This window comes from Adiantum capillus-veneris, chromosome 20, assembly GCF_014529385.1.
Source record: "Adiantum capillus-veneris isolate H3 chromosome 20, ASM1452938v2, whole genome shotgun sequence".
NCBI lineage: Eukaryota > Viridiplantae > Streptophyta > Polypodiopsida > Polypodiales > Pteridaceae > Adiantum > Adiantum capillus-veneris.
In genome coordinates, this window is record NC_140950.1 from 115,002,397 (window position 1) to 115,027,236 (window position 24,840).

The 24,840-nt window shown below is 43.7% G+C and overlaps 1 protein-coding gene across 1 annotated transcript; it reads right to left on the bottom strand.

Moving 5' to 3' along the window:
• Nucleotides 1–300: 300 nt before the first annotated feature.
• LOC147433129 (large ribosomal subunit protein eL42) lies at nt 301–1,277 on the bottom strand. Its single transcript, XM_086492813.1, has 5 exons — nt 1,141–1,277; nt 944–1,055; nt 782–849; nt 635–709; nt 301–541 (listed from the first exon to the last, which is right to left on the bottom strand). The coding sequence occupies exons 1-5, from the start codon at nt 1,141–1,143 to the stop codon at nt 485–487; spliced, it is 315 nt and encodes a 104-aa protein (XP_086348939.1). The 5' UTR covers nt 1,144–1,277; the 3' UTR covers nt 301–484.
• Nucleotides 1,278–24,840: the final 23,563 nt, after the last annotated feature.

Sequence of the window (24,840 nt, forward strand, 5' to 3'; positions counted from 1 at the left end):
ACAATATCCATCAGTTATGGTTGAGCAGAAAGCCCAAGCTTGGCACTATTGATACTCACTGGTCACTCACCCTTACACATTCCTTTCAACAAAAAGGACACCTCAATTCAGACGTCAACTATTCCACAATATCCTTCAAGGGCTAGCCCTCTCCAGTACTTTCTTCTTATGAAACTTCATGGACAACTAGAGTCCGCATAAATACACGAGACACAGATGGGTAAGACTTAAACTTCATCCTGACTAACTCAAAGAACAGTTCCCGCATTGGAAGCACGCATACCATTGGAACAACCAGAATGGCAAAATATGGTTTGATGTTGCTCGAAGGGAGTTTAAGAGCCCAAAACAAATTAACTCAAATCTCAGAGCAAAGGGACATCCAGGTCATGTTTGTCACAAAATTCAGTTCAATTTAATACTTAAAACAGTGCAAAGGTCTGAGCAAAACTCTTCGATTCATCATGATGCTGCAAAAATTGACCTAGTACATGGCACCCTTGCGCTTCTTGTCACCACCAATCTCAAAGTGCTTGCATCGCTATCACCAAAAGGGCGGAGCATTAGGATTAGACAATAAAATACGACAGATCTGTTAAACCAGAATGTAACGAGGGGTATGGCAAAATCAAACCTTGATTGGATGCTGAGTTACATGCTTGCAACTCTGACATTGCAACCTTAACACAATTTTCTTTGTAGTCTTAGCCTGAAATTCATACAGAAAGTACGTTAACATCATTGTAAGGAGGAGGGCGCAAATTGCACCACATTAGCCCACCTTCTTGTGGAAGACCGGCTTTGTTTGGCCACCATAGCCAGATTGCTTCCTGTCATAACGCCTCTTTCCTGCAGCCACCAAGCCGAGCAAGGCACGCGGTCAAGCGCATCATTTACGCTTGTCAGTCAAGCACATCATTGTGAGAAGCACCGAAAACCATACCTTGCACATAGAGACTGTCCTTGCCCTTCTTGTATTGAGTCACCTTATGCAAAGTGTGCTTCTTGCAGTCCTTGCCCTTGCAAAAGGACTTCTTCGTCTTTGGAACGTTCACCTGGAAAATGCGCAGAGCTAAGATTCCCGAGAGAGGGCGCACAGAGAGAGAGAGAGAGAGAGAGAGAGAGAGAGAGAGAGATTACCATGGCCGCTGGTTTGCTGCAGCAGCACAGACGATCGGAAGGAGACGAAAAGAGAAAATGATATATGAGCAGGGTTTCTTAAGTTTCACATTCGACCGCCCACAAGCATTCCCAGAGCTGAGTTCGAACCCTACAATGCGTCTATCTAGGTATATCTTAAAAAATGTCATAATCTTGTGACGGAATTGCTGAGAATATAAAGCATCTTCAAATCCAACTAGTACAACGGCAGTGCTATGTGTATAAAGGTGCCACCTTAAATGCTCTCTCTCTCTCTCTCTCTCTCTCTCTCTCTCTCTCTGCCCTGGCGAGGAGTGTCATCGACTTTGCACCTTATGCCCTCGTCAAGAGCGAGAGAGTGAGTACCACACACTACTTGAGTGCTCAGCTTTTGACCACATTTGATCCTCTTTTCCCCATATATATATTCAGCCATGAGCTCTCCCTACATACCTTCCTCTCCCAACCACGATGTGGACTCTCTATTGCGACGTTCATTTCAGCCATTTTTGAGCATCAAGAGTCACTTATGACCTCCACTCACACCACATGACATGTTCTATCTCTCTTTGTGGATCTGAGAGCGAGAGAGAGACAGAGCCGCCAACAGCCACAGCTTCTTGCCACCAAGTTTTTTGCATTTTAATTTTATATTGTCTATTTAGACCTCTTATCTCTCTCTTATTCACTCTCTTTCCTTTTATCTTTCTTTGTCTAAGTCTTGATTTATTCGCTCTCTCTAGTATTTTTGTCTTTCTCTCTACTCTCATAGGTAACTCTCTCTCTCTCTCTCTCTCTCTCTCTCTCTCTCTCTCTCCACAAAAAAAACCATTTGGGTTGACTTCCTTCTCGAATCATCCTAATTTGGTGGGGCCGCGTCATCTAAGCCCTCCTTGCCGTCCAAGTCTCCAAGACAAGGCCACCAACAGGAGTCGCAATTGCAGAGGTGCGCTACAGGGTGAAGGGAGTTGTGTGCCCACCACAAAGGCCTTCCATAGCTCACATACCACTCCGGCTTCACAATGTCTTGAAACAGTCTTGTAGGCTTGAAGAACCGCCATGATCAATTTCTCTATGAATTTTATTATGTGAAAGACGCCCATATTGGTAGGGCTAGGTTGAGGGCACCCTTGGCCACCCTATCACACGGATCAGCCCACGGCTTATCTGTAGAATTATGTACTTGCAATGATGTATCAATGACCAACAACATACACACACCATATACTGACATTATTTGTGCGGATCTCCTGATAGGGATGAATGAGTTTAAAAAATATCCCAATGCTTCTTGACCTTGTAGGCTTGCTCCTATCAGGGTTTCTATTAAGCATCACCATGTGGCAGTCTTGCGTCATATCCTTCGAAAACAATTGAGATTTTTTTTTTTCATGTCCATGTTGACATCCCACCTCGAATCCTGCATTGAATCTAAGCTGGCGACCCCAACTCCCCTACTTGCAACCAAGTGTCAAGCCTAAAAAAGGCTTGCCATAGTAGTAGAGTAAGTAGATGCTTGGTAGGTTGTTGCCCGAATTGAGAGCTTATTGGATAGATATGATTGTTTTGCGGAGCACAATTGCCTCTAAGACTCTCTTGAATAGCCTTGGTGAGATCTGCTAAAGTCATCTCAGATATCTTTGGCTCCTTAGCAATAGGCTTTAGGGTCATTGGCTGATGCCCTGATACTTGCGAGCTAATAGATTTAGGCTCAACAGACACTCTTTCTCCTTGAATCATTAAATTATCCTCCAATTGGATTGCTTCCCAAGTGGTGATACCTCTAATGACTAGGCCATTGTAGATATCCTCATGTCGTAATCCCCTAATGGATCTATCAAGCAATTGATTATTATCGAAGCGCTCGTTTGGATTACAATGAGAATGCAAATGCTTCAGTCGACTAATAAAGTCTCTCACCGACTCTCCTTCCTCTCGTTGGGCTTCCTGGAGCTGAGAGGCTACACCCCAAAGCACTCCTCTCGTATGTATTCTTTCAAGAACAGTCTCCTAAGAGTAGGGTAAATCATTTTTTCTTCCACCCTTAGGGTTTTATACCAATCCCCTGTCTTCCCACTTAGGGTTAGGCTTAAAGCACTACTCTTATGCACGTCATTGTGTTCTCCTAGAGAATCGCATATTTGTTCAAACACTTCGATATGCTTTCTCACATCCCCGTCTCCACTAAATTTTTGTGTGAGCTTGGTATTTGTACTGCCTTACTTCTAGACTCTCTATCAGGCGTGTTACGCATATTCTCAGCAATAGATCGACCAATAGCTTGAGCAAAGGTTGCCAAGTCACCTAAGCGAGCAGGCACAGTGGGTGAAGGTGCTCCAGAGACTACATGTGGAGTAGGTATTGGCATTGGGCTTGGCGTATAGGAAGCCCTTGGGTTCCACGTTTGGTATGATGTTGTGCCATGTGGCGACCCAAAGTTCATATGTGTGGCCCTAGGCATAGCAGACGTCATATGTGACATGCTAATGCTAGCTAGTATAGTCCCATGGAAATAAGAACTTGGGTGTTGTGGTTGTGGAGCATAGGTAGTTGAAACAATGGGAGGAGTAGGGACTACATGAGTACGATGACCCATAGATGCATATGATTGGTACACACTTGTAGGTACTGTTGCAGGCATCGAGCTACCATGTAGTGGTGCTTTACTAACAAATGATGTCCATGGCGTGTTTCTCGGCATGCCTATCATTGGGGTAGGCATGGTAGCCGCGGTGTGATCAAGGGAAAGATGAGTTAGACTTGGAAAGGTAAAGCTATCACTTGTGGGCTCATATTTCACTCAGATCCCTAGCGAAACAACATATGGAGGATCCATCGGACTTACCGAGGGAGTCTCCATTTGCGATAAGGTCAGTTGTTTAGCCTTCCCTGTATCCAAGAATCTCATGAGACCCGTTAAAGGCATGTGGATCCCCTTGTTCTGTCTCTCTAACTCAATCACCCTATGGATGACCTCACAAACTCTTTGTTGTTGATCCTCCACACTAGTAGCACCCATTGTGGATTGTAGGACATCTAACCAACCCACGTGATAGGTGTGACCTGTGTATAGGTCGGTTAGAGTTTCCGTTTGTAGTTTGTACTCCCAGTTCTCATTTAAGAATGCTCTATCTAAGCTTGAGGTGCTAGGGGTGTCCTTTGAGCTAGATGCAATGTTGCTTTCTAGGGGTTGACCTTTAGCGGTTGCTAAGTCAGGAGCACTTGATTGCTCTCCTAGAAAAGATATTGACATAGGAGCTTTTGATTTAACTCTCTTCGTTGCTCCGCCTTGCGTAAGCTCTCAATTTTCTTTTCCCTCGCTGCAAGGATATACCGCTCAACCTCTTGCACTTCGGCAAGGCTTCTACCATCGGGTAATATGACCTCGGAGGGGAATAGCTCTGAAGATTCAGGAGGTGCAGTGAATGAAGTATTCACGTGCACATTCTCTAAGGGCATAGGCTCTACGTTTGTCATTATTGGAGAATTTAGTTCCCCACCCCCCTCATTTACATCATTAACTCCATGTTCGGAGCGAGTGGCTCTACTAAAGGTTTCCTTCAAGCGGCTAAGCACGCTTGGCCCGGACCGCGGGCCATGGCATGCATGTCTTGGCTTGAGCTATCGGGATTAGGCATTGGGAAACCCTCCATGACGTCGTAGTCAGAGGAAGACTCACTAGCCGCTATGTTTAGGTCTTGGTTTGTACTACCTTGGGTCCCCGCCGAGGGCCCGGAACCTAAAGTAGGTGGATAATGAGAACTAGCGTAAGTCGAAATTCTCTCTAGTACCTAGGTCTCTAGCACACGACCAAAGCGCATATGCATGTGCTTTTGATACCCTACAAGAGTCAGAGAATAATCTCAAAGGTTAACCGCTTACTTTTTTAGTCGTCCGTTTTCACTCGTTTATTTTTTTTTATAATATGTTTTTTAATGATCGGTTTTTTTAATTAAACTGTGTGATAGCTCGAAATGAGCGTATCACTCAGAGGGTCGCGGTGTGCTTTACAGCACAACGTTCGGACACCTGAAGCTTCGTTGGTCCTCAAAAAGGTCTTTTAGCTACGTGTGAAGCTAAAATTCGTAATTTTAAAGGGCGATAGATGCCTAAGCCTGAGCGTGAGCTTGGGCTTGGGTCTGGGAGATATTCCCGATCCCGTTCCTACCTTTAATTTTTTTAAAATTTTTTTGTTTTTTAAAATATTTTTTGTTTTGGGATAAGGTTGCCGCGGCCTGCGCGAGAGCACACACACACTCTACCTACCTACTTACAACTAATACACCTACTGTTGCACACTAACACACTTCATTAGCTCTCACAAATCTACTTCCTACTTACTGTACTTTGCATTACACATAACTAACAACCTTAATACTAATTCCTTATGACTGAGAAAAAAACACAGTACCTTTGAAAACTCCATTAACAAAGAAATACACAGTAGCACCAAAAATCCTTCTTCTCAACACACACACCCTCCTTCCTTACCTTTCCTACAATTGAAAGACAAATTCCAAACATCGAGCAAAAATAACCAAGCGTGTTGTTTTTCGAGCAAAAGTAAAGAGAATTATTGGATTTTTTATTAAGTCCCCCACCTTTTTGGCTACCTCCTTTGCAGGCCACCTTCCCAATTCTCCACGAGCTTCGTCCCTGCCCACTCGTCCCTGCCCACGCCTAACTCCTCTGTCCTCCTTTGTTCAAGTGCCCCACATCCATGCCCCTCCAACCCCATGCCTCTGTTGCCCTCCCTCACCCTGCTCATATGCCTCCCCTTGGCTGCCCCTGCCAAATACTTCCTCTTCTTCCGCCAGCAAATAGGCATGCAGACACACTATCTCAAACCCTATCACACAGCCCTGCCACATGTGCTCGTTGACCTGAGGTTCGGGAGGGAGGGAGAGAGAGAGATGTCTACCCCCTCTCCTATAGCCTACTGGTCATGCGACACTGTCGTAGATAGAGAGAGAGAGAGAGAGAGAGAGAGAGAGAGAGAGAGATGTCTCCTACCTTGCCTCCACTCTAGACTCCAACAAAACACACACACACACACACACAGAATATTTCCCGGCAAACTGTGACTGGAAATCTTCGCGTGAGAGATGTGCCTTGCCCCCCTTCCACTAATGTTTTATTTTTCCCACCCTTCCCTTTTCCACTTGCAGCTAGTGCATGATTTTTTGAATTTCTTTCATCCGATACCCCCTACTTGTAATATAGAACCTACTACTGCTACTGAAGCACAAGTACTCTGGAGGCAAAAATCAAGGACTCGTTCCTGAGTAAGTGAGCATCGATCACATAGCTAAAGTCTCCCGCTGATTATGGCTCACGGAGGCTTAGTTATCTATGATTTGAACTAACTAAGCCCCATTCTTGATCACATGCACAAAAGAACATTAAACGAATAACTATGCCACCCTTTGTCACTATGCCGATTTTGGCATAGTTGCGAAGTTAAAGGCATAATTGGGAGGTTGAATGAATAACTAAGGGCATGGTCACGTGAGGCTTAGTTAGAACTAAGCCCTGTCATCCTCTGGCAGGAGCTCAGCGCGAGGACTGTCTGCAGCAGCAGCAGGTAGAGAGATGAACAGCAAAGCGCAAGCAGGAGAGAGAAACATGGCATCACAATCCATGGGCGCAAAGTAAACCTTCTTAACTACTGAAAATTGCAATGCATGCAGAGTACTCAATATAAAAAAAGCACGCGAAATCTATCCTACGTCGATGCGAAAAAAGATAGAACCGTACAGGGTTGTTCATTTAGTATTAGATATAGAGTGGCTCAATTTCCTCATGACTTAGCGTTCAAATCTCTGAAGACTCTACTGTAATACATTCCGCACCGACGCGGTATGTTGACAGGCCAAGAACCGGTAAACTCACAAGGTTTTTTTCATGATCTCCCAAGGCTTTGGAATCTGTTGCTTGCCCTTCCGCATCGGCGCGGCATGCTGAAGGGCCAAGAACGGGTAATTGATTTATGGCTTTTTTTTAATGAGACATTATCTCACAAGGCTTCCTTCCGCGCCGACGCGGCATACTGAAGGGCCAAGAACGGGTAAGAGGCGTTTTGCACAGGCTGCATTTACCGTTAGATGCTGACCCCCGATGGCCCTGATGCGCAATCCGTACCTCCTCAACCTTGTCTTTCGCAGGTGGTGAATTCTCCCCATTTGACTGCCTTCTTCAGGTCAAGCAACCTCCATGTGTACCTCCCCGCCTACACAGGCTTGGCGGCAATTTCATCAGCGCCATCTGCATGCCTTTGAGCTCTCTCTCTCTCTCTCTCTCTCTCTCTCTCTCTCTCTCTCTCTCTCTCTCTCTCTCTCTCTCTCTCTCTCTCTCTCTCTCTCTCTCACACACACACACACACACACACACACACACACACACACTGAAGTTCTCTGTACTTCACAAACCTGAAGGTAGCTGGCTTCCTCTGTTGTGCGATGGTATTGAGCTACTGCTGAAGTTGTTGGAATTAGGGTTGCAGAGAAACACACACAACTTGGAGAAGACGAAGGAAGCTCAAGGCACACAATTGAGAGTGTGTTACTTAGTGTGCAATGGAAAGATAGTTAGCCCTAGAGTGATGGGCGTATATACAATGCACGGGGGAAAAAACCTCCTAAAGAGGGAAAAAATGCCCCGGCGGTCCTAGTGTGTTCACACACATCACTACCACATGTATATGGTAACAAATCCCCCCTGGAGTGATGCGGTGAACGAGAGCTGGCACATGAGTAAAGGGAAGTGCCATGCCCTGAGGACAGGATCAGTCCACAAAGGGGAGTAAGCCCAAAGCTTTGCGGAAAGCTTCAAGCTTCTCACGAGACAATGCCTTTGTGAAAAGATCTGCAAGGTTGTCCTGTGTTGGCACATAAGCCATGCTGATCTCTCTTGCTGAGAGCCTCTCCCTGACATAGTGGTAATGCACCTCAATGTGCTTTGTGCGAGCATGAAAAACTGGGTTCCTCGCAACTGCCAATGCGCTCTGACTGTCAGTGTAGATAGTGTTGGCAGTGTCCTGTCCAACACCCAAGTCAGCCATAAGGCGTCTGAGCCATACACACTCAACCGTAGCTGTGAAGACTGCCCTGTACTCAGCCTCACAACTCGAAGTGGCCACAATAGGTTGCTTCTTGCTCAACCATGATATACATGAATTGCCAAGCATGAAACAAAAACCACTTGTGGACACTCGCGTGTCAAAACAACCAGCCCAATCTGAGTCCGAAAAAGCATGTAAGCCTGGCGGCAATGATCCCCCCTTGGGATAAAACAAGCCAAGATGTAAAGTGCCACTAAGGTAGCGGAAAATCCTCTTGACAGCCTGCCAATGCTTAGACCCTGGGCTATGCATAAATCTGCTGACCTGCGAGACTGCAAACTGAATATCTGGCCTCGTGTTGCATACATAAATGAGGCAGCCAACAACAGTTTGGTAAAGAGTGACATCAGCAGGATCGCCAGCATCATGTAGACTCAACTTCAAACCTGTTTCCATGGGAGTGGCAATAGGTTTGCAATCCTCAAGTCCAAACTTACATAGCAATGTCTCTATGTAACTTTTCTGACACAAGGCAATACCACCATCACACTGCTTAAACTGTATACCCAAGTAATGATGCAACAGCCCCAAATCTTTCATCTTGAAAGTAGCATTCAAATCAGCCTTAAATTCAGCAATATGTCTCTCATTTGGTCCAGTGATCAGCAAATCATCAACATAAAGAACCACAATGAGAAATACATCATCCTCACGCTTTACATACAATGTGCTTTCTGTTGGACTGTTACGAAAGCCTCGTTTAACCAAATGAGTGTCAGCTTTCTCATACCAAGCACGAGGAGATTGCTTCAACCCATACAAAGCCTTCTTACATTTGCACACTTTGTCCTCTTGTCCTTTTATGACAAAACCGCGAGGCTGCGTTACATAAACTTCCTCAAATATGTCACCATTCAAGAAAGCAGTAACAATGTCTGATTGATGTACATCCCAACCAAAATGAGCTGCCAATGCACATAGAAAACGCACAGTAGTCATACGACAAGTGGGAGCAAAAGTCTCTTCATAATCTATGCCTTTTTGTCGTGCATAACCCTTTGCAACAAGTCGAGCCTTATGGCGATCGATCTCACCATCCGGCTTGCGTTTCAACTTGTAAACCCACTTCGTACCAATGGCCTTTTTGCCAGGAGGCAAATCACATAAAGTCCATGTGTCATTCTCCATAAGTGCATCATATTCTGATTTCATGGCAGCAATCCAATTTTCTGAATTTTGTGCTTCATCAAAAGACAGAGGCTCCTCAACATCATGTAAACTAGACACAGCCAAAGCATAACAATCTGATGCATAAGATGCATGGTGAGAGCCTGAACGAGTACGACTAGATAAAGGTGCATCCAATTTACTGTCACGCAAAGTGTGCACCAGCCATTTTGGCATACCTCTAGCCTGCTCATTTTCAGCCCTTTCCTCATCAAGTACATCATGTACATCTGCATCAGTAATAGGCTGTTCTAAAACATTTTCAGAAACCCCCATAGGTTGTACATTTGCCTCATTGGAACTTACATTCGTATTTCCACCACTGAAAAGAGGCAACAAAGTGTCATAAATGTCCTGTGAGCTTACATTACTGTCTCTAGTACATGACAGCAAGGGCTGAACAGAGTCTTCCACAAACACTACATCCCGTGAAACCAGAATACGTTTTGTTTGCGGATGATACAACCTGTAACCTTTGCTTTCAGCACTATAACCAACAAAAATACATTTGACAGCCTTATCATCCAATTTTTTGCGCTGCACTTGTGGCACCAAAGCATATGCCAAACAGCCAAAAACACGCATGTGCTCAATAGAAGGTTTTCTATCATGCCATGCTTCATATGGAGTAATAGACTGCAAAGCTTTCGTAGGACACCTGTTAAGTACATAAGTGGCACACATGATGGCTTCAAGCCAAAAAGAATGCGGCAAAGCTTGAATTTTGACCATACATCGTGCCATTTCCGTTAGTGACCTGTTTTTCCTCTCAGCAACACCATTTTGTTGAGGTGTATAAGGCACTGTACATTGGTGTTTTATCCCACGACTAGCCAGAAATGCATTAAATTCATGAGACATATACTCCCCCCCTCGATCGGAACGGAGGGTGCCCATAGTACATTTTGAGACATTTTCAGCCATAGCCAAAAATTGTTTGAAGCACATGAAAACTTCGGACTTCGCTTTAAGCGGAAATACCCATGCATGCCTGGAGTAATCATCAATGAAATTCACGAAGTACAGGTAATTGCCCAAGGACGGAGTTTGCATGGGCCCACAAACATCACTATGCACAAGCTGCAACCTGCATGTGGCCCTAACTGAACCATCCTTTGGAAACTTAGAACGCTGCATTTTACCCAGAATACAGCCTTCACAAACATGTTTGACAGGTGCTTCAAGAGGCGGCAAAGAAGCAACCATATCAGATTTCTGCAAACGCAGCAAACTGGCAAAATTCAGATGACCAAAACGTGCATGCCAAAGTTTTGCATCTGAAATAGCCCTTGAATCTGCAACAGCATTTGCAAAATTTTGTCCACACTTGTTATACAAAGTGAGCTTATACAGCCCACGGCACAAAAGCCCAGATGCAACAATTTCATCACCAAAACTGAGATCATGAACTGTACATCTGTCATCCACAAATTTGACTACAAGTCCAAGTCTAGCAAGTGCGGATACAGACAAGAGATTCTTCTTGATCCCAGGTACATAAAGTGCATCAACAAGTGTGAAGGAACTGCCATTAGCAGCAGTGAGCACAATCTTTCCAACTCCCTGAACTGGATAAGAGGCGTTGTTGGCACAAGTGACTGAATTCCCATGAGGGACAGACTCGAGAGAGGTAAACAATTCACGATGTGAGGTAATGTGCTTTGTAGCACCACTGTCGAAATACCACAGATGTGAATCTGCAGCAACTGACAAGCATGCATCATGGACAGCAGGATTGTAAGTGCACTCTGCGCTAAAAGCCCATTCTGCATCAACATCAGCATCACAATCTCCTTTCACAGAAGACTCAACAATGGCTGCATTTGTAGTGGAACCAGCATTTGCAGTGGAACCACCCTCTTTCTTCTTAGCCTCTTTGGCCTTCAACTTAGGACACGACTTGATCAAGTGATCATTGGCTTTACAATAATGGAAACGCATCTTCTTTTTGCCCTTATCACCAGAATTGCCAGACGAAGTGCTGCCAGCAGAAGCATTAGGAACAGAATTTTTGCCACTCGCAGCAGAACCATAAGAAGTGGCTGCATTACTGTTACCACCCTTTCTTTGAGAAGCAACAAAAGCCTGTTCAACTGCACGCTGCCTAGTCCTGTTTTTTCTAGAAAGTGACTCTTGCAACAGCAATGTGCATAATGCATCAAACTTGACAACTTCAGGATTTCCTTGGGTCATCAGTCTCAAAGTACTAGCAAAAGTCTGGTAGGAATCTGGTAAGGCATCAAGAACAGTCTGCACAAGGGAACTGTCTGAAATGACTTCACCTGCAGAAATGAGTTGCTCATTGATATCCTTGACACTAGCAAGGAAAGTGTCCATATCATCTTCCTCATGCATAATCTTCGACTCTAGCTCTTTACGCAGCAAAGCAATTTTAGCCTCATTGCGGCTTGCATAAAGACCTGCTAGAATATCCCAAGCCTGTTTTGCAGATTTTGCTGAACGGATGTGAGGAATAATGGTGCGCTTCACAGACAACGCAATCAATGCATGAGCCTGCGCATCCTTAACATCCCAACGAGCTTGTTCTGCCGTAGGCAAAACAACTCTAACAGCTGCAATCCTTGCAGCAAGACCTGCAACATCCTCAACATCGCCTCCATCTTCAGAACCAGGACGTACATCAATGCCCTGCACAATGTTCCAGACACCTTTTGACACAAGAACATGTTGCATCATATAAGCCCACATAGGGTAGTTGTCCCCATCCAACCTGTCCTCAGCAGCAAACATCTTGAACACATCTGTGTTGTTGTTGTCAGCCATGGTAAATGCTGCACCTGATGTGAAAACTGCCCGAAAATAGGAGAAATGGAGCGGGAACAACTTGTGCTATATAGCACAAACCGTAGAAGACTATAAGGCACCTGTTATGCAGAAAACGGCACTGACAGAAAATCTGCACAAAATGACGAAATAGCCTGTGCAGTACTGCCCGTAGTGGAAACGGAGGCCAAAATGAGCCCAAATCAAAAATCTGAGCAGACCAAGCTCTTCGAGCTATTCCAAAATATTTGTTGACTTGCGAACGCTCGCCAAAGCTCACTGAGATCGGAGAAAGTGAGCAGGCGTGTGCTGGAGCAGCTGGCGACTAAGCCCGGGAGGACGTGACCTGCTCTGATACCAATTGTTGGAATTAGGGTTGCAGAGAAACACACACAGCTTGGAGAAGACGAAGGAAGCTCAAGGCAAACAATTGAGAGTGTGTTACTTAGTGTGCAATGGAAAGATAGTTAGCCCTAGAGTGATGGGCGTATATACAATGCACGGGGGAAAAAACCTCCTAAAGAGGGAAAAAATGCCCCGGCGGTCCTAGTGTGTTCACACACATCACTACCACATGTATATGGTAACAGAAGTAGAGGTTATTTATAAAGAAAACGGGAAATGAGTAGGCTAGGAAATAGAGAAGGTGGCGGGTTCCTTGTTGGAAGGTCTGGCCTGGATCGGCGGCGCTCATGTGGTCCGTGATTGTTGGGCTCATATTGTGCTAGCAGGCTCAACAGGTAAACTTTGCTAGAACTCCGTAGATATCACAAGGCTTCGGACTCTGCTGCTTGACCTTCCGCACCGGCACGGCATGCTGAAGGGCCAAGAACGGGTGAACCGATTTATTCTATTTTTTTTTATGAGACATGATCTCACAAGGCTTCGGACTCTGCTGCTTGCCCTTCCGTGCCGGCGCGGCATGCTGAAGGGCCAAGAACGGGTAAACGAATTTATGATCTCACTGCAAGGTGCCGGACTCTGTTGCTTGCCCTTCCGTACCTGCACGGCATGTTGAAGGGCCAAGAATAGGTGCAAACATTCAATGTGCATCGTATGCTTTTTTGTTGATGCAGTTGCTCCACACAATGTGGGGAAAAGGTATGAAAAGCAAGATACAGAGGTGGGCACATTAGTGGCTACTGTCATCTCCCTCTCTCTCAGTAAGATTTGGTCCTACTCATTAACTATCCCACGTCATTGCAAACTGTTGTGCTTGTAAAGCAACCAAGCAGCAAGTGGGACATTGCCTCAATCAGCACCGCATCGGCACGGGAGCAAACAAAATATTTATACAAATTTTTTTGGGATGTGGCTCTAATTCATACCCCGTCGGCGCGGGATATGCAAGTTCAATGTCCCGTTCTATTAACCACCTCTTGAACTGCTCGACCTTTATTGCGTTTGTGGCCTTGTTTACATTTCAAGTGCAATAAAGTCTCCGTTTTCAAGACGTGACAATGCTAAAAATGCTTTCTACATCATTAATCCAAAAGGGACATGGCCAAAGTCCATACCACGTTGACTTGGGACCCAGAGATAGTGTTGCAATGTCGAAGTGCTAGATTTATCAAAATCAATAGTGTGTATTACATAAATTAGTGAAAGCAATGAAAGACTGGGGAAGTGTAACCTTCATGCCACTCCTGGTTCTGTACAGAAAACATGTATTAGAACACAAACCCAATGTTCAAATTTAGAATAGAAGTGTATAGATGAACCAAAGTGGCTACATTGATGAAATCATCATTTAAATGGACAAAATTAGCAGTGCCTTATGAGCAGAGAAAAAAAGTAAGCATCAAGTGATACGCATCGGCTAGGAAGGCATAAGGGTAAAAAACATGCAATCTCTTGAGATTACAAAGCAAAATTAGCATTACATGGGACATTGCGTCAATCAGCATCGCGCCAATGCGGGAGAGTTAATGCAAAAAATTGGTTATCTTCGGAGTTGTAAAGCAAATAAAAGATTCACATAATTGTTTTAGGATGTAGCTGTAATCCATACCGTGTTGGTATAGGGTAGGTAAGTTCAATATCTCGTTGTATTAATGACCTCTTAAACTGATTTACCTTTACTGCATTTGTGACCTTGTTTACATTTCAAGTGCCATAAAGTTTCGAGAGTAAGGATCCATTTTCAAGATGGGACGTTGCCGTAAATGCTTCCGTGCCGATGCAATATGGTTAAGGGGGATGTAATGTAAGGGGGAGGCAAAAAGGATAGTGCGGGAGATATCAATCCCCAACATAGCCATATAAAGCAATATAAACTAAAAAAAAAAAAGAAACTTCAAGACTAGAGGCACCTGATTAACATGATAAGCAAATAAGGCAAAATAAGTACCTTTTCATGGAATTTTTCGCTTGAATTGACCTATACATATACATACATACGTACATATATATATATATATTTATATTTATATTTATATAGCTGACAAGCGCTAAAATTATAGAGAGGGATCACTTTGATTGCATGCAATGCCTAACTTTTCTCTCTCATGTGGTTTATCTCCACGCATGTGACTCTCTCTCTCTCTCTCTCTCTCTCTCTCTCTCTCTCTCTCTCTCCTCCCGTTTTGCTCGGATTTCGCTCGGTTTTTGGTTTTGCTCGATAAAGTTTGCTCAGTGCTTGGTAAGACTCCAATTGAAATTGCACCACAAAAGAAGCACGAGTGCCATTCAAGCTTAGTGTATAGCATTCCCCGATAGCGGTGCCAAAAATGTGCGCGTCTGTCGCACGTGTCAATGCAAGGAACTTGTCGATACACTGTGTGCGAGCCACAAATGGCTCCAAGCACACAACAAGCCTAAACTAGTAAGCTCAAAGATTTCGATGGTGTGTCACTCACCGCTCTACGCTTGCTGCCGTGGAGGATTCCTCGCCGCGAAGAAGAGGGAGACGCCGATACGCTGCTCTCAACCGCCTCACCGCCGTCGTGCCACCGCAATGCTCGATCGCACACTCTCTCTCTCTCTCTCTCTCTCTCTCTCTCTCTCGCATACACCCACACACAAGCAGATGAAGAAGGAGAAGATGGAGATGGAGCAAGAGCACTCTTCAATTGCACAAATGAGAGAGTGAGTGAATTTTAGGTTTAGTTGACTTTTATATGAGCTCGCCCCATTCACACTTGGGTGCCCATGCTTAGCCAACTAATCCCTTGAATGTTCCAGTTAGAGTGCGCCTCTCATCGGCGATCACTCTTATCCTTTTTCTATTGGACTGACAAGCCCGGTACCTGACTCTACCAAGTAAATAATACAACGTCTATCGTAGGTGATAGGATGTCTGTGAGCCATGAGGGTTAACAAAGAGAGATTGTCATGACATTGCACCATGCGCCCTGTCACCTGTGTGTTGCCCAAGTACTCCCACCGGGCCACCAGAGTCTTTCGCGCTCCCCCTCATCCCCACACTTCAAGATTTTTTGACCGGCTCCTGTGAGAATCTCTCTCTCTCTCTCTCTCTCTCTCTCTCTCTCTCTCTCTCTCTCTCTCTCTCTCTCTCTCTCGTCTTGTTCATTTATCGGCAACCCCACATCTACCTTTTCCCCAAACCGATGGCTGTTGAGCTTCTCTTCTCCCACCACCCGGTGCATGCCTGAATGATCTTGTGTTGCCAGGTGGCATGCTTGAATTTCGTGCTCCTTAAAAGAGTAGAAGAGATGAAGCCAGAAACCATCTTATAGCTTGTGCACATGAGGAACCTCGGAGCAATGGCAGTTTAACATTTGTGAAATAAAAGGTCATTACCTACCGTCGATTAAATTTTGTAACTAGTCTCATTATCACAGAGTGCTAGACTAATGCGGCGACCAAAGCAATGGCAATTTTTGTAATTCCACTTTAAGATGGTAGACCTCTTGCTTTTGAAAGTAAACATTGGATAAAGCTCACTATGCTTATAAGAGAGAACTCTATACTAGTGTCCATGCTTAGAAGCAATGGCAACATTGTCGATACGATTCAATATAAATCTTTGACCATGAGAATGGCTAATATTCAACCAATCTGAAGGGAAGACACACCAGATGAGCGTCACCACTTATCTCATTTTTATATTGATATGTTTAACAACTGTGGGCGGCCATGTGTGAATGGGTCAGATTCATATAAAAGGTCCATTTTGACCTAAAATCCTCATTCTTGAGGTGAATAATAAAGAAGCGCTCTTCCTCTACCTCTACCTTCTTCTCCATTGCGTGCTCACGATTGTGTGTGTGTGTGTGTGTGTGTGTATGCTTGAGAGAGAGAGAGAGAGAGAGAGAGAGAGAGAGAGAGAGAGAGAGCATTGCGGCGATGAGGCGGTTGAGCTCGGCGGCAGCGGCTCCCTCTTCTTTGTGGCATGGAATCCTTCACTACAGCAAGCATTGAGTGGTGAGTGACACACCATTGCCCCTTTGAGCTTACTAAGATAGTATAGTTGTGTGCTTGCAGCCAGTTGTGGCTCGCACACAGTGTTCAACAAGTTCCCAACCTCCAGCACGTGCAGTAGAAGCACACATTCCTTACGTCACAGCCAGGAATTGCCTTTCACCAAGCTCAAGGAGCACTCAGTGCTGCCTCGTGAAGCCATTCACTTCTGTTATTTTTTGTTTTTTCTAAGTTGTGGTTAGATTTGTTAATGCTGCAAGGTGTAGGTTTTGTTAGATCTGTTAAGCTCTGTAATGTGCAGGTTTTAGTAGGTTTTGTTAGCTCTATTAAGCTTTGTAATGTGCAGGTTTGTTGTAGTGTGCAATGTTAGCATAGTTAGTGTGCAGTGTGCTGTAGTAGCTGCAATGTACAGTGGCACGAGTTAGACAGGCTATGTGCGTGTGAGCTTGGCGCCCATGCAACACAACCTTATCCACATAAAGTTTTTTTTTAAAAAGTAAAAAAAACTCTTGAAATAAAAGAAAAAAAAAGCTTAGATTAAAAGAAGGGATTAAGATCATTTCCCAAGGCCAAGGCCTCAGTCCTCAGTCTTAAGATATAGTATAGACACTACTATATATATATATATATATATATCTATATATATATATATATATATATATATATATATATATATATATATATATATATATATATATATGTAGACTGCCCCCTCAAGGTGAAGGGAGGGCATGTGGGACAAGTCCTTCAAGTCGTCCATCCTTCCCTTCACACTCAGACCCTTGGACTTACTAATTTTAGCTTTCTTTCCGATTAGAAAAATACTATTTTTAGGATTTCAAGGGCCTTAAGTAACCCAATCGGGGGCTACAAAACACGGCACATCCCTCTAACCAAGACGCTCATTTTGAGCTATCACATGCCATATTCCGTGGCTTGGTCAGAAAAAAAAGACCCAAAAAATTTGGGTTGCAAAACACCCAAAAAACTAGGTGAGCGGCCTTCATGGGCACTCACCAACACTTCTAGGATGCTGAGGTCACGTGCACCTATGCTCTGGCCGTGTGCTAGAGGTGATCATATAGAGAGTGTCTCCGTTTACGCGGGCACCCATTATTCCTTCACATTAAGCTCTAAGCCCTCAACGGGAACCCAAGATAGTACCACTCAGGACCCACATATTGCATCTAGTGACTCTTCCTCTGACTATGATGTCATGGAAGGTTAATTGATGCCCAATATCGATATTCTGAGCCTAGACATGCATGCCATGGGTCCACGGTCCGGGCCGAGCGTGCTTAGCCGCTTGAAAGAGACTTTTAGTAGAGCCACTCGCTCCGAACATGGAGCTAGTGATGTAAATGAAGGGGGTGGGGAAGTAAATTCACCATTCATGACCAATGTAGACCCCATGCTCCTAGACAGTGTGCATGTGAATACTCCATTCACTGCAGTCCATGACTCTTCAGAGCTATTCCCCTCCGAGGTTATATTACCTGATGGTAGAAGCCTTGCCAGAGTGCAAGAGGTTGAGCGATATATCCTTGCAGCTAGGGAAAAGGAAATCAAAAGCTTACGCAAGGCAGAGCAACAAAGAGAGATAAAGGCGAAGGCCCCTATATCAACATCCATGCTAGTCGAGCAATTGAGTGCTCCAAAATTAGCAACCACTAAGGGTCAAACCATAGGGAGCCACATTGCATCTAGTTCAATGGAGACCCCTAGCACCTCAATCCTAGATGGAGCATTTCTAAATGAAAATTGGGAGTATGAACAACAAACGAAGACTTTAACTTACCTATACACAAGATCCACCTATCACGTGGATTGGTTAGATGTCCTACAATCCACATCGGGTGCTAGTAGCATAGAGGAGCAACAACAAAGAGTTTGTGATGTCATTCATAGGGTTATTGAGTTCGAGAGGCAGAACAAAGGGATCCACATGCCTTCAACGGGTCTCATGAGATTCTTGGATACAGGGAAGGCTAAGCAACCACCTTTATCACAAATGGAGACTCCCTTGGTAAGCCCGATGGATCCTCCATATGTTGTTTCTCCGGGGGTCTCAGTATAATCTGAGCCCAGAAGCTATAGCTTTACCTTTCCAAGTTTAGGTCATCTTTCTCTTGATGACACCATGGCTACCATGCCTACCCCATTGATGGGCATGACAAAAACCACGCCATGGACCTCATTTATTAGTAAAGCACCGCTACCTGGTGGCCCAATGCCTACAACAGTACTTGCAACTGTGTATCAATCATATGCACCTATGGGCCCTCGTGCTCATGAAGCTCCTACCCCTCCCAATGTTTCAACAACTTATGCTCCACGACCACAGCATCCAAGCCCTTATTTCAATGGGACCATACTAGCTAGCATTAGCATGTCACATTCCACGACTGCTATGCCTAGGGCCACACATATGAACTTTGGGCCACCACATGGTGCAACATCGTACCCAGCTTAGGACCCGAGGATCACCCGATGTGCCAGCCCCCATTTCACATGTAGTCTCAAGAGCGCTTGTCTCCACTATACCTACTCACTTGGGTGACTTGGGAACATTTGCTCAAGCTATCGGTCGGTCCATTACTGAATATATGTGTAACACGCCTAATAGAGAGCATAGAAGTAATTCAGTACAAATAACCAAGCTCACACAAAACTTTAGTGGAGACGGGGATGTGAGAAAGCATATCAAAATATTTGAACAAATATGCTATTCCCTAGGAGAACACAATGAGATGCATAAGAGTAATGCTTTAGGCTTGACCTTGAGTGGGAAGTTTGGGAATTGGTATAGGACCCTAAGGGTGGAAGAGAAAACGATTTACCCTACTCTTAAGAGACTGTTCTTGAAAGAGTACATACGAGAGAGAGTGCTTTGGGGTGTAGCCTCTCAGCTCCAATAAGCCCAACAAGAGGAAGGAGACTCCGTGAGAGACTTTATTAGTCACTTGAAGCATTTGAATTATCGTTGTAATCCAGATGAGCGCTTCAATAATAACCAATTTCTCGATAGATTCATTAGGAGACTATGACATGAGGATATCTACAATGGCCTAGTCATGAGAGGTGTCACCACTTGGGAAGCACTCACCACCGTTGCGATACACTTGGAGGAAAATTTAATGATTCAAGGAGAAAGAGTGTCTGTTGAGCCTAAATCTACTAGCTCGCAAGCATCGGGGCATGAGCCAATGACCATAAAGCCTATTGCTAAAGAGCCAAAGATATCTGAGATGACTTTAGTAGATCTCACCAAGGCCATTCAAGAAAGTCTTAGAGACAATCGTGCTCCACAAAACAATCATATGTATCCAAGCAGGGAGCAACAATGGTGCTTAGTTTGCTTTGGTCCACATAGTACCAGTGAATGCCCTATGTTTAGAGTAAAATTTAATGGGAATTGCAATGCATGTGGGAGGTATGGTCATCAAGCCAAGGATTGTATAGTATTTAAATGCACGATGGCCAATAGACCAACCTTAGCATGGACGGACACACCTCAAGTGCCTGCATTGATGCAGGCCCCACCTTTTGAACAACCGTAATGCTGATACTCATGTGTAATCGATGTGGCATAGATTATTTGATTGCCCAATGTCCTAATAATCCAAATGCACAAAGATCACGCTGAGGAGCCATCACAAAGTACACTTGTGGTATCAGTAAATGTACACACACGATCGATGCTCCAAAATCAAAATTATATTCTTGAAGAGAGAGACACATCATCAATTGCCCAATCTTAGAAGAAGAAAAAAACACAAAGGAAGAGATTGCAAAAAGCAGCGAAGTCAAACCCTGGTGCAAAGACCAACATAGGGATTGGTGACGACCTCGTGTATATGAATGATGCTGAAGAGGATTCTGGTTCAGGTGAGATCATGGAGACTAAAATGGTCACTAGGAAAGAAACAAACAAGGAAGATCATCCTGAGACACAATGGCCAAGACCCAAGGAACCCAAGAAGAAGATATGAACTTACCCAAACCCTATAGACGAGATTGAGCGAGTCAAGTAATTGATGAGTTTGGTAGAAGAGACCCAATGGGATCTAGAGCCAGCACCTAGGCAGATCCAGATTACAGACACAGTGTTCCCTACGCGAAATCAACCTCACAAAAGCCATAGACCAATAGTCATACCTAGTGTCATCCAAGAAGAAAGTGACTTTAAGTCATTGGGAAGTGGGCGTACTCCCTTCTTATTGGAGAGAATGTTTACAGAGGGATTACCTGACCGTATCAAAGAAATGGAGATCCCATCTTCCCCATGTCAAGCGATTGAAGCCCAAAAAGTGCCGTTTAATATTGTCAAATTGATGGATTTCATGGCTTCAAAAGTTAGAACCACCATCATGTCTAAACTATATGGAGACCCCGAGCTATTTTTAGCTCTTCGAGCTTTTCTCAATGGAGAACTGAAAGTTGGGCTACCACAATTTGCACAGATGGATGGAGCTAGGGGGCTGCCAATAGCGGAGGAACACTTAGATTCACAACCCAACCTAGATGAGAACTTTGTCGTTGAAATACCTGATAACAAGTTGGGACAATACTTTGAAGGCGATGAATCCAATGTGACCATCCCAATCACAACCAAGGGAATAACTGTGAAGGGAATCCTTGATGGTGGCACTGGAGTTAACATTGTGACTAAAAATTGTTGGGAATCTATGGGAAGACCTCACCTTGGGACTACAAACATAGTGGTAAAGATGGCCAATGGGACTATTGTTAAACCTATTGGGATGCTAAAAGATCTCAAGATCAATGTCTTTGGACACAAAATAAGGCATACCTTCATTGTTATGGATTTTTCCAAGCACATTATGTCATCTAAGATGATCTTAGGACGTCCTTTCATGAGGGAAGCAAAAATGGTGCATGACTGGTCTAAAAACTATGTCTACTTACAGTTCCAAGACTATGTCAATTGAGTTGATCTTCTAACCGGTCAAGCACATCTCTAAGAAACAGATTTATAATTGATCATAGATCTGACACCACAATGCACTCGGCCCCATTACAGTATCATTACACATGTAAAAAAGGACACTGATGTTGGGGAAGATTCCCCTTATATGGATGTTCTACCTGGGATGATTGAGTCTGACAATGTGGATTAGGTCCACCTAGCAGCAACCATAGACACTTGGGGTAATAGGGGGACGACCTGAGTAACACCTGAGGGGGATGAAACGCCATCACTCGTACCTTTAAATATGATAGGAGCAATGCATATAGCTTCTGATGACCTACCATATGAAGGCTTGACTGACACTGGAACCAATATCGTCTCAAAAGACTATAGCCCACACGATTCGGAGTCGGAATCATCAATTGAAATTGACTCTGAGGACGAAGAATTTGAGTTAAATCTTGATGCAAATGTGGGAACAAACCATTCAAGGCCCAGTGGTATCCTAGATGACAATCTATCCTGGAGAGGAGAAGACACAAGTAGCGATTCATCTAGCGACTCTGCACTAGAGATCGGTCATAATAAAAAATTAGACAAGAGGAGTAAGCAATATAAGAGGCAACTATATCGAGCCAATGTATGTGCTAGGATAAATGAAAAGAAATCTATCGCAAAATGGCTCAGTTATATGGGGGCATGTGATGTTGATCGAAAGTTGGTAGATAATTGGGTTGAATACCTTTAAAGCGTTATGTGGTGCAATCCACAACCCATTGACATCGCACAACTAGAAGCTATAGAGAATCCAAAGTTGAGTTGTATTGTAAGGAGACGACAAAATCAAGAGCTAGCTCAACAACAAAAGGAAGCGGAAGAGAAATCACAGTCCATAGAACAACAAGACCCCACAGATTTACATCTTACACCTGAGCATTTCCAATCCTACACCACAGAGGAGCGTAAGGTTGTGTATACAAAGGCCCAGAGAACACCTATTGATGGAAGTAATGGAGTCTATGATGGTCCAATGATAGTTAAGGAAATAGAGTTAGCAGACCCAGGTGAGGAGTCCAAACCTGTTTTCATTGCCCAAGATCTAACAAAGACTGAGGAATATGTACTTAAGGAGCTTCTCAAGGAATTCAAGGATAAATTTGTTTAGATATATCATGATATGAAAGGTGTTCCACCTTCCGTGGTGCAACACACAATTCCCATGAATAGCATGGCTAGATCAGTCCAACAACGACCCTACCCAATGAATCCTAAGTATGCAAAGATTGTTCAAGAAGAGATTGAAAAGCTTGTCAAATTTGGATTCATATACCCTATTGAGCACTTAGAATGGGTGTCTCCAATAGTTATTGTGCCAAAAAAGAATGGGAAACTCAGAGTGTGTGTGGATCTCAAGAAGGTTAATGTTGCCACTAGGAGAGACCATTACCCCTTGCCATATTCAAAATATGTGCTTGAAAGAGTTGCAGGGAAGGAAGCTTATAGCTTTTTAGATGGGTACTCTGGCTACAATCAAATGACAATTGCACTAGAGGGCCAAGATAAAATTGATTTTATAACCGAATTTGGAGTGTTCGCATTTCGTGTTATGGCTTTTGGCTTAACCAAAGCCCCTGCTACCTTCCAAAGATTGATAAACACTGCTTTTAGGGAATATTTGAGGGAGTTTTGCAAAGATTTCTTAGATGACCTTTGTGTTTATTCTTCTTGCAAAGAACATCTATCATGTTTACAAAAAGTGTTTGAAAAGTGCAGATTGTATCGCATCTCATTAAACCCTTTCAAACATCAATTTTTAACCCATTTTTTGGGTTAAACATGGAGTCATTTTAGTGCATATAGTGTCCAAAAATGGGATTTTCACAGATGAGAGCGAAGTTAAGGCCATTTCCAATTTTCCACCACCTACAAACTATAAAGGAGTTCAAAGGTTCATGGGCCATGTTGGTTATTAAAGGCGGTTTATTTTAAACTTTGCCGAGATAGCTTGTCCATTGTACAAGCTTCTTATTGAGTTCCACTGGACCAAAGAGTGTGACCATGCTTATGAGTTAAAAAAGGCCTTGACAAGTGCTCCCATCCTAGGAGTGCCCGATTGGAATGTAATTTTCCATGTGCATATCGATCCATCAAACTTTGTTATTGGATGTGCATATCGATCCATCAAACTTTGTTATTGGATGTGCTCTAGCTCAACCAGGAGAACATAGATTAGACTACCCCATTAGCTTTGCAAGTCGTCAATTAAATGATGTTGAGAGGAACTACACCACTATAGAGTGGGAAGGTTTAACTATGATTTATGCAGTAAAGAAATTCCGCTACTACCTTCTTGCCAACAAGTTTGTTTTCTATGTGGATCATCAAGCGTTGTTGTATCTAGTGAATAAAACTTGTTCCACGTGAAGAATTACACGATGGTTATTAATTCTTCTTGAGTTTGATTTTGCCGTTGTGGTGAGACCTGGTAAAAGACATGTCATGGTGGATCATTTGTCACGCATTCCCAATGGTGAAGCCCCTACTCAAATCGATGATGAATTGCCCGATACTTCCCTATTCCTAGTCGAGACCATGCTTGAATGGAGTGAGAAGATTGTGAAATTTTTAGTTAATGGTTTTCCACTCAAAGAGTTTCGCAAGGATATAGCTCAAAAACTATTAAAGGAATGTGAACCTTATTCTCTAATTGCATGAACTCTCTACAAGCTAGGGAAGGACGATATTCTTAAATGTTGTGCTCATGAGGATGAGCATTTATACATACTATAAGAAGCCCACATGGGTATAGCCGGAGGACATTTTTCAAGGGAACTAATTGCTAGAAAGGTGTTGCAATCATGCTATTGGTGTCCTACCTTATTCAAGGATGCATCACTTTTTGTAAAAGCGTGTGATGAATGCCAATGTTACAAAATCACACAATGAAAAGATAAGATGCCCTTATACCCTATTAAAGTGACTCAACCATTTGAAAAATGGGGTTTAGACTTTGTAGGCCCAATTAGTCCGGCACCTCATAACACTCAATCTCGATATATTATTGTTGACTATGTGACAAAGTGGGCGGAAGCCAAGGCGACACGCAAGGCTGATGCAAGGTCAACTGCTAAGTTTCTCTTTTCATGATAGCCTACCATAAGTCTACACCTTATTATCCACAAGCAAATGGCCAAGCTGAGAGCCCTAACAAGACTTTAATTTCTATCTTGACCAAAATAGTGGAAGCTCATCGCACAGATTGGGATTTGAAGCTGATAGCAGCTCTATGGACTTATCGTACTGCTTACAAAGT

Excerpts from the sequence above, each read along its gene's own strand:
- LOC147433129 (XM_086492813.1), bottom strand. Across the intron at positions 850-943 it reads GGACAGTCTCTATGTGCAAG|GAAAGAGGCGTTATGACAGG; the intron begins GTATGGTTTTCG and ends TGGTGGCTGCAG. Across the intron at positions 542-634 it reads TAACTCAGCATCCAATCAAG|CGATGCAAGCACTTTGAGAT; the intron begins GTTTGATTTTGC and ends TTTTGGTGATAG.